This window comes from Solanum stenotomum, chromosome 1 (assembly GCF_019186545.1).
Source record: "Solanum stenotomum isolate F172 chromosome 1, ASM1918654v1, whole genome shotgun sequence".
NCBI lineage: Eukaryota > Viridiplantae > Streptophyta > Magnoliopsida > Solanales > Solanaceae > Solanum > Solanum stenotomum.
The window spans coordinates 20,383,546-20,394,855 of record NC_064282.1 but is presented as its reverse complement, the minus strand read 5'-3'; the positions used below and the strand labels follow the sequence as shown (position 1 = coordinate 20,394,855).

General features: G+C 31.5%; 1 protein-coding gene across 1 annotated transcript; it reads right to left on the bottom strand.

Moving 5' to 3' along the window:
• Window positions 1-378: 378 nt before the first annotated feature.
• On the bottom strand, window positions 379-3,653 carry LOC125853607 (pentatricopeptide repeat-containing protein At3g24000, mitochondrial). Its single transcript, XM_049533334.1, has one exon. The coding sequence runs from the start codon at window positions 3,590-3,592 to the stop codon at window positions 476-478; it is 3,117 nt and encodes a 1,038-aa protein (XP_049389291.1). The 5' UTR covers window positions 3,593-3,653; the 3' UTR covers window positions 379-475.
• Between the last annotated feature and the right edge of the window lie 7,657 nt (window positions 3,654-11,310).

The window sequence follows — 11,310 nt, the reverse complement described above, 5'->3', positions numbered from 1 at the left end:
TAGGTTATTCCTTCTTTGGAGGAAAAGTTAAGAATCTAAGTTTATATTTTTAAATATGTAGGGCAATTAGTCAAACCATATAATAATATCATGATTTTAGTTTATTTTTGTCATCTTATTCATCAACGACATAATTTATAATTGTAAGCTTACACATTATGTCATGATTCTTTCGAATCCAACACGTAAGACTCTCAGTGAGTGTATGGTGTCATAATTCATTCATCCAAGGCCGACAACAACATTAAGGGGTGTCAATGGTTACAGTAAAAAAAATTATAATGAGACTAATAGGGCTTAAACACGTGACCTCATGGATTTTTTACAACCCCTTAATCAGCAGACAATTTTGATAGTTTGAATACTTAAATAGCACTTTATATAATTAGTACTCATCCAAATCTGTTTTAGGGGACTAGCAATTCTTATGCCTCAATCTCAAGCAAATACATGAGGATTCAAGGAACGTGTATTATCACCAGTAATCACCACAAGAACATTGGCCACTACTAAAGTGGTGAAACCGATAAGGATCCCTCAATATGATTTCCCTACTAATAATGTTGCTTACCAACTTGAAAACTGAATGGCAATCACCGCAGACTCTAAGGTTCTTAAATATTCGAAGAGTTGAACCTTCAGGAGTACTAATCAAACCATATGCCAGTGCAAGTCTTTCACTGTGCATCCATAAATTGTGCTCCTTCTGTTCTTCATCTGTGTCATGCAATGCAAAGCTTGTATCAGCAATATAACCGGCCTCCTGAATCTTTTTTCTCAGTTCTGTCAACTTCCTGTATATTTGCTCCGACTCTGGGTGAGACAAGTCTCCGATCCCAAAGGTGCAAATTTGGTTCTTTAACTTGACCCAACTGCAAGCAAGCTGCTTTTTCACTTTTTGTGATTCCATTTCAGCTCTCACATTCTGAACGTCCTGCCACCTCCCAGAAGTTGCACAGATATTTGAATAAAGAACATAAGCTGAATCATCCGATGGGTTAGATGTTAGAAGATTTTCAGCAGCTACCTTTCCAAGTTCTGTATTCCTGTGCATCCTGCATGCTGCCAACAAGCTTCTCCAAACAAAGTCGTTTGGTGGCACTGGCATTTCTTTAATAAAAGCTATGGCTTCAGGGAGCCTTCCAGATCTTCCAAGAAGGTCTACTACACAAACACAGTGCTCAATGCCAGCCGGAACTCCAAATTCAGAAGTCATAGCAGCAAAATATCTAAGACCTTCATCTACTAGACCACCGTGGCTACAGGCTGATAGAAGAGACACAAAAGTGACATGGTCTGGTTTTGAACCTTGCTTAACCATATCGTGAAAAGTATCCCTAGCTTTTTGGAAAAATCCATGTCTGGCAAAAACAGATATTAATACATTCCAAGACAATCTTGGACGCAGGTTTGGTTCAGGGAATATTTTCAGCACATCGTTCATTTCACCACATTTCCCATACATATCCATCGTAGCGTTTCCAACAAAAGAATTGGAATCAAATCCAAGTTTAGTAGCTAAACAGTGAATCTGTTGTCCCTCTTCCAAGGATGCCAAGTTTGCTGCAGCTGAAAGTGCAGCAGAGAGGCTGAATTGGTCAAACTCCAGTTTTTCCCTTTGCATCTGCAGGAGAAGTTTCAACGCTTCCTCCCAGAGACCAAGACGAGCATTAGCTGCAAGCATAGCATTCCAGGTCACTGATGTCTTAATTAGTAGCGCATTAAAGATAAGACTACTCGAATTGACATCACCACAGTCAGCATACATTGTTATGAGAGAGTTCCTAATGTATTCATTTGTCTCAAAACCAGTCAGAATTATATGTCCGTGCAATGGCATGCCATACTTCAGAAGATCAGTTTCAGTTGAGCAAGAACCAAGAACATTGATCAAAGTAATGTAATTTGGAGAATTTTCTTCCTCTCTCATTGACTTAAAAGTTCTCACTGCCTCAAGTGTGTCCTTTTTATCGGCATAGCCACCAATTAATGCATTCCAAGTGACTAATTCCCTGTCAGGCATTTTTTGAAATACCATTTTAGCCTCCCACATCATACCACACTTCCCGTACATAGTGACTAAGGCATTGCCAACTATTAAATTGTCATGGAGCCCATGAGCAATTACAAGAGCATGAATAGTTTTGCCTTCATCAAGCAATTGACCATCTGAACAAGCAGCCAAAGCACTAGCAAAGGTCACATAATTAACTGTTCTTTGCAAGTGAAGCAGTTGAGCCAACACTTCCAAAACCTTGAAGTACTTGCCTGCTAAAACATAACCAGCCATCATGGAGTTCCATGAAATCAAATCTTTTGCTGGCATTGCCAAGAACAAACTTTCGGCATCTTTGTCCCTTGAAGCCTCCAAATACATTGAGAGAAGAGTATTTGACACACAAATATTAGAATCCCATCCCAATTTCAACGACAAACCATGAACACCTCTCCCTAAGTTTAGACAATCTATAGTTCCACAAATAGACAACAATGAAGAAAGTGTTGTTGAATTGACATCGTCGTGATCATGTCGCATTTCAGAAAACGAGCTGAACGCCTTTTCGGATAACTCGTTATATGCTAGAGCAGAAATAATTGAATTCCACGATATAGTGTCACGGTCGTTCATTCCCTCAAAGATATAAGAGGCATCCTCAACGAAACCAAAACTTCCAAACATTGAAATAAGAGAATTTGATACGGAAACATTGTCCTGGAATCCAGACTTTACAACCTGACCTAGCACTTGATAACCCAAAAAATCATCATCAAGAGCTATGCAAGAACTAATAACAGCAGTAAGTGTGTTTTGATTACCAGACACCTCCCCATGCCTCATTCTTTGGTATAAATTTATTACCACATCCGGGTAACCATTATCTGAATATGCAACCATCAAAGAAGTCCAAGTAACAACATTTCTTTCCGGCATTTCCTCAAACAATGTTTTAGCACTACAAGGTAGTCCATATACACCATAAAAATGGAGAAACGAAGTCCCCACAAAAACATCATTCAACAAACCATATTTCAAAACCAATCCATGAATTTGAAATCCTTCCAAAACCATATTTTCCAATTTACTTAATGCAGTCAACAAACTAGCTATAAAGTACCCATTTGGTTGAATTCCACAACCCCACATTTCAACAAAAAGAACTACAGCATTCCAGTAAAGACCCATCTTGACATACCCAGACACCATATTATTCCAAGACGCCGAATTTCTCTCAGGCATACTATCGAACACATGGCGAGCAGCTTCAATTCTTCCGAATTTCGAGTACATATTGATCAAAGTGTTGTAATGGAAAATGCTCAAATAGGGTTCTTCCTTCAGGCAAACTGCATGAACTGCCCTTCCAACAATGTCTTGGGTGATATTGGAGAACCCCTTTTGATGAAACCCAGAAATTTCTGGTTCTGGGTGATCTTGCAGGGATTGAAAGGGGCGGTTTATTGGCTGCTGTTGTCTGCATTGAACTGAGATTGTGCTGAAGAATTTGAAAGGGAAGTAAATGGTGAAAGCAGAGAGCTTTTTGTTAAGGCAATTGTGTCTGGTTCTGGTATGATAGAGCAACAAAGCACTCATAAAATCAGCCGGAGAAGTAAAGCTGCACACTGCCGTAGTTTTTCAGTTGCCAAAGTATAAAAGTTCGAAATCGGCCGCCGGTTTTTCTGTTTCTGTTAAAAACGAAGAAAAATGCAATTTAAGATCTTTTTTTACTAGAAACAAATCATGGATTTTGAATTGAGAAGTAACGGTAGTTCGAAAAAAAAAGGTCTTTTATTTTATCTAAAATGTCAAAATCCTTTCAATTTGTTTGCACGATTGACTTGAAAGAGAGCTTAAGAAAATATATAAAAAACTTTTAAATCTTGTGGTTTTAACTTTTAAATTAAAGATGTGTAGATTAATGTATCAAAATATTCTCCTAATTTTGTGATTTTAAACATGTCAGGTAGAAAGTTAAAATTAAAAAGTTATCAAAAAAGAAAGCTAAAAAGGAAAGTAAAGTAAACAAATTGAAACAAAGGGAAAGGCAGTAGTAAGACAAACAATTTGCTTAAGCCTTTAGGGGTTGTTTGATAGAGTGTATAAAAATAATGTTCAATAGAGTGTAATCGTGTATTAGTATACTTGCATTAATAATGTTTGTATTAGTTATGTTTGTATTAGTTATGCATAGATTATTTCTTATGCATTGTTTGGTTTGGTCTATTGAAAATAGTATGCATTCAATAAAAATATTTATGTACAAAAATATCCTCCACAATTATGATGGAAAAGATGTAAAAGTGTGTTTGAGGGGGTAATTGAGTCTTTAACCATGCTAATGCATGTACTGAATCTCTTTGCATTACTAACACCTAAAAATCCATGGTATTAACAGTACACTCTTCAATACACAATAAAATGTATAACTAATGCAAGGGACTACTAATACACAAAGTTAATGCATACATTATTTTTGTTAATACACTCTACCAAATGATTCCTTAGTGGGTGTTTGATCATGTTTCATTGAGAAATTTGAAAAGAAAAAAAAAGATAGTTTTTGTTTTCATAGTGAAAAAACAATGTTTGAAAATTGAATTGTGTTAGGCAATGAATACGATTGAACTAATTTTTGACTTTTTACAAATAATTAATTTTGAAGTTAAAAAAGTAAAAATACTTATTTATTACTTTTCAAATCCCTAAAATATCTGAAAATTTTATATCAAACATATTTTTCAAAAAAATTTAAAAAAAATTCATGATCAAACACCGCGTTCATTGTCTTAATGAACTAGACTCTCCTTTTTTGGAGGGGCATGACTTCACACTTGAGGGAAGTAGAACTATCCTACTACGAGCTCTACGCATTCTAAAGAAAATTATGTTGCATCGATATTTTAGAGACAAACAAGACTCACACTAGGGAGAAGAAGAATTATGCTATTGTTAGCATGAAATGCTCTAGGCTTTCCTAGGAAAGTACTATTGTTGCATAGACACTTTAGGGACAAAGCAAAAACTCTTTTTTCACTTCGAGTTGATTCATTGTTTAAAAAAAAAACAAAAGGAATCCCCATTAGATAATGTTAGGGCTTCTTACGTAATTGTATGTGTGACAAAAATAATTCAATTAAATAATCACATGTACATGTAATGTATCGTTATTATTTTAATAGTGTATAAATCATGTATATATGACATATAACTATGTATACATTTATAAATGTATACATATCTATATACACTATTTAATTGCAATAATTTACCTTTTTCAATGAGCTGATTTTTTTTCAATTCCGATCGACTCAAATTATGATACTTCAAAATTTATTTCTTATGTATCAATTGACAATTATATTTGTTTTTATATTTTATGTTGAATCCGTTATCATCATCATATATATATATAAAAGAGAACCCTAGGCCCACCTACCTGGCGCCACCACAAACAAGGATTTCTTTTTAATTTATTTATTTTCAAAATTAGCCTTCTCTTTCATGAAAAATTGTGGTTGTTATTAAAAGTTGTGACTTTTATGAAAAGTTGTGACTTTTATGAAGAGTTGTGACTTTTATGAAATGTTGACTTTTATTAAAAATTGTGACTTTTATGAAGAGTTGTGACTTTTATGAAGAGTTGCAACTTTTATTAAAAGTTGTGACATTTATGAAGAGTTGTGACTTTTATGAAAAGTAGCGAATTTTATTAAAAGTTGTGACTTTTATGAAAAGTTGTGACTTTTATGAAGAGTTGCGACTTTTATTAAAAGTTGTGACTTTTATGAAAAGTTGTGCCTTTTATGAAGAGTTGCGACTTTTATTAAAAGTTGTGACTTTTATGAAGAGTTGCGATTTTTATGAAAGGTTGTAACATTTATGAAAGGTTGTGACCTTTCTGAAGAGTTGTGACTTCTCCAAATAGTTGTGACCTTTTCGGTAAGGCACAATAAACATTTGTTCACACTATCCTTTGTTGTCTATAAATAGAGGGGTTCCCTCTCATTTTAAAACAACGAAAATTCTTGACTACTTCTTATTCTTCTGCACAATTAAATAAATCTTTGATTCTGAACTTCTTCTTCTTCTGCACAATTAAATATTGTGTACTTTGCTCATGTTGAGTGGCTCACTGACACTATTGTTTTTGTATCATTACACTAGTGAATAAAATCGTTTCAACCTGAGAGGATCTATTTCTTTAAACCTCAAGTACTAGACGGGAATGATTTCCTTAAGGAAACATTGTGCATTCAATGAGCTCGATTTTTCCTTTCTGTTTCATTCTATTGTTACAGATCCTGGTATGTTTTTTTTACAGTCATTAATTTATGCTTATGATATTAATTGTTGTTTTTAATACATGTTTTAAACTTTGTTGTTTATGTTTCTGTAAAGTTATTGACTTATTGTTATAAGTATTTGTTAGTACAGACTACATGTAAATCCAACCACTGCAGATTCACAAATAACTTTTTACAAAATACATTTCTTTACAACATTCTCCAAAGATATCTATGCTTCTCAAAAAGATCAAGCCTAGAAATTTATATGATTTTTTGTTATTGTCATAATAATGTTAATATTAACAGGAGTAAAAAAAAATAGAAACTCAAATGATAGAACTAAAACTAGCAATTAATTACAATGTATGATACACAATAATGACTATTCTCTCGCACCAAAATACTATTTTGAACTTTTTTTTCCATTATCTCTTACTTCTCTTTCACCCTTTTCAAGGATCCTTAATATTTTGTTCGTGAACAACTTCAATTCCCAAACACCATCATAACTATATTACATATGAAATTTGGATTTTGGAAGTTTGCATTTTAATTTTAAAAGACATAATGACTACATATTACTTATTAATATATCATATGATTATGAAACCTTTGCTCTTGATAAACACATTAGTTTTATATATATATATATATATATAAATATTTCATTTTTAAAGTAATTGATAGTGTTATACTAACGAAATTTGCAAAGATGAAAATTGAGAAAAATATTCATTTGACTCTCTAATTAAAGACGCTATGTATTCATGCATATAGATGATAAAACTAAACTAACTACTGTAAAATTTCAAAAGCAAATTAATGAATCTATAAAATGAAATTATGTAAACTAGGAGAAAATAGTGTTGTGATTTGTAATTTTGCCTTTTCTTTTAATAAAACAAATGGTATACAATTGAATAACCTCTATACTCTTGAAAATATATTTATATAAAAATGCTATAACATCAAAATACACGAAAAGTTCTCTTCTAATAAATTTTAAAGAAAAATAATCTAACCGCGCGAAGCGCGGACCCATTTACTAGTTTACTACATAAATAAGAAGAAAAAGAGCAATCCTCAATGGAAATTAATTAAATATTGGACTCAAAAGAAGGAAAGGGAAAGGAGAGACATCTAAAAAAAACTCCGTCATCTCGAATGATATTTGGACTATTTTGGGTAAAGAATTTGATCTAAGGGATATTTTGTCAAATATTCTAATAATATTATTCCCTACATTATGTTATAATATTTGATTGAGCATGAAATTTAAGATTGAAAGAAAGATTTTTAAAATTTGTCATCTAAAATAGGTCATATATTTTTATGTAGATATGACTCATTTTATTAAAACTCAAATTAAATATTAAAAATTAAATTGTTACTAAATATAAAATGGACATCGTTTTATTTGGACTTAGGCTAACACATAAATTAGAATAGCATGAGTAGTATAATTAAATTGTTTTAAGTCCAGTATGGGTTATGAATTATGATTATGACTAACTAACTTGTTACCACCAAAAGATGTGGTGCAGTGGATGTGGTTGCTTTTTTTTTAATTAGAGGTCTCAAATTCGAGTTCTAGGTATGAAAAAATCTTTGGCAGGAAGCACTTCTCCTTGAACGGGACCATATGCGGCGTTAATCCGACTCCAATGCAGATATTAAACATGGAAAAGAAAAAGAAAAAATTGAACTAACTAACGTGTTCTATACAATTAAGCATCCATTTTACCCATGACTATGAGTTACCATACCATACATGAGTAAATTAAAAAATGCACGACCAAATGATGATCATATTATTTTAATTGACATGAAATTTATAATTGCTATAGACATGACATTTATATTGGAGTTTTGGTGGCTTTGATTCTTGGAGTTGTTTTGTTGACCTCCACTTTCTTGCCACATCTTTTCAACGAATCCTAACAACCAGAAAAGCAAACGATGAAATGGAAATTTGATTTGTTGAACACAATAATATTTTTGCATAAAAATAAAGTTAAACAAAATCATTCACTCAACCACATAAAGTGCTTCTAGTTAGAAAAATAGTACTCCTTTCCAATTTATGTGACACGATTTGAATCTTGAGAGTCAAATAGTTTATATTTGATCATGAATTTCAGTATGGAATCTTCAAGTTTTTAAATAAAAAACTATGTAAAACAGTGACGGAGCCAGAATTTTCAATGAGGGGGTTCAAAATCTAAAAAAATAGACACATGAAGTAGCCGAAGAGGGTTCGACATCTATTATATATACCTAAAAAATATTTTAACCATGTATAAATCATATAATTTTTTACCCAAGGGGGTTCGAAACCCCCTCATATAGGGTGGCTCCGCCACTGACGTAAAAGATATTATAAATCACAATAATTAACAATTTAAAAGATATATAAAAAAATTAAGATTAAAAAAAGGCTAATTCTGAATGTCCATCTCACTTGATGAGTACTAGACACGTTCATTTAAATTTAAAACTTTGATGGTTATATAATGTCTATATTTTAATCGCTGTATTAATCTTTATATAATTTGTTCGTGTACCATTATTTATATCCCCCCATCACTAAATTATTCATTCTTCAATTCTTTATCTAATTCAAGTTATAGTAGCTCTTATGAAATATAACTCTATATTATATTCATATGAACAGTTTATATCCCAGCTCTAACTGAAAATAGTTTTGATTTTGCAAAATCAGTTTTTATGCGTGGTTAATTATGATTCGACCACGATAACTAAATCGTTTTTTTAAAAATAAATAGTTCAAATATGTCATTTCAGTTAACAAATAATGGTATGAACGAACCTTTTTTTAAATTAAAATGACATAGATGAGCCAAACTTTTGATGAATGACATAAATGAATCTTTTCTCAAAATTTGATGATATATTTGAATTTTTTCGCTTTAAAAACTAGTCACAATCATCATACTATTCATTCCCAAATAATAGTGTACCTAAATGTCGAAAATAATTGCACCTTATTTCATCTTCAGAAAGAAACAGGAATATTATTGGTCCCTTAGTATTAAACTACACTAGATTCATGTTTCTTAATTAGTCTTATCATTCTTTTTATGAAAAAAATACCAAAATCTTCTAAATAAATTCCTAAGGTATATGGTGAATAAAATATTTATTTTGAAATAGAAATTAGATGAAGGTACAACTTATGACAGTACAAGGTTACATTGGACCTGGTACAATAGTACAAAATTTTAAATTATTTAAACAATTGGTCATGAAGCCCATCAATACTTACTATATTAAAATATTAAAATTGAAGGAATATTTTTGACAAATTGAAATATTAAGTTTCACTATCTAAAAGATATATAACAGTGACATCATTTTTTTCAACTTTTATATTTCTTTTTAGCTAGTGGCAAGGGAGAGTCGATGACTACTCATAGTTACGACACTTTCCACCTATTTTTTGGACCAAAAAATAAAATAAAATACAAGTTAGAATTGATGTTTTCGTTTGGCCAAACACATATGTAAATCCTTAACTCAATCTTGTTCCATTTTAATCCTTCAATTTCAATTTTTATGTTTCATTTTAACAACTCTAAGTGATGTGGCAGAGTGTGTGCATCACACTTTGTCTAAGAGAGTGAAAGACAAAAAAAAGTATTTTTTTGAAAAATAATAAAAGATTACCCTTCAACTCTATTTTTTTTTATGTACCATTTAACACAAAATACTAATTTTATGATTTCTTTATTTCTATATATGTTATTCAACTACAATTTTGCATTTTAAAAATAGGCGTTCACCCGTTAGTTATTGTAAAAAATAAAAAATGACGGATGATCATTGATTATTTTTTAAAAAAAGTAACAATTTCTTTATAAGAGTTTCCCTATATTTTTGCGTGAAAAATAACCGATGAAAGTGCATCAATTTTCTTTCTTAAGAAAATCAATGACAATCCAACGAGGTCTATCGAGTTTCAACATTTTTTTGTAGTGTTATTAATTAGCAATGAACATGAGTTTTTTTTTACTCGTATTTAGTTCAATGAAAAATTAGAAAGCTGATATTTGAGTTAGTCCAAATAGACTAGATATGAAAAAAAAAGTGGTGTTATTTAATTTAATTAATTGTTTAAAAAAGAAAATCAACACATTTTTAACGATTATTTTTCACACAATAATGTACATAAACTCTAAAAAAAAAAAATTTAAAATGATGTTCATCCATTATTATTATTTTTTAAAAAAAATATGACGTTGATTTTTAAAATGAAAAAGTGGAAATGAAGAACATAAATAAAAATAAAGAAATCATAAATTTAGTATTTTGTGTCTAAATGATACTATAAAAATTAGAGTTAAAGGATTAAAATGAAACAAGAGTAAGTTAGCATTACCAAAATGAAAAATGGGACAAGTTAAAGGAGTTGTGTGTGTTTTTAAGAGAATCTCATGTTTTTAATTGGTTTTTGTGTCATGTCATAGCATATGAAGTACACACATCCCACTTTGTTGATTCTTTGGAAAGAAGTGCCAAAATGGAACATAAAAATTGAAATTGAAGGGTTAAAATGGAACAAGATTGAGGGTGTGTTTGGTATGAAGGAAAATATTTTTCAAAAAATATTTTCCAATTTTCTCATGTTTGGTTGGATTAAATGTTTTCCAAATCAACTCATTTTCCTCAAATTTAAGGAAAATGACTTCCCTTCAAAACTTAAGGAAAACATTTTCCAAAACTCTCTTCCAACTTCAAAATTTAAGTTTGTTTTTAAAAAATATTTTCAACTTCAAAATTTCATTTTTTCACCCTACCCTCGACCCCCCAACCTCCTACCCAGCCCCCCACCCACCCCACCCCCTACCAGTCCCCCCCCCCAAAAGAAAAAAAATTAAGTTTGTTTTTAAAAACTATTTTCAACTTCAAAATTTCATTTTTTCACCCTACCCTTGACCCCCCCCCCCACGTCCTACCCAGCCCCCCACCCACCCCACCCCCACCCCCACCCCCCCAAAAAAAATT

Excerpts from the sequence above, each read along its gene's own strand:
- LOC125853607 (XM_049533334.1), bottom strand. The coding sequence starts at position 3,592 with ATGAGTGCTTTGTTGCTCTATCATACCAGAACCAGACACAATTGCCTT.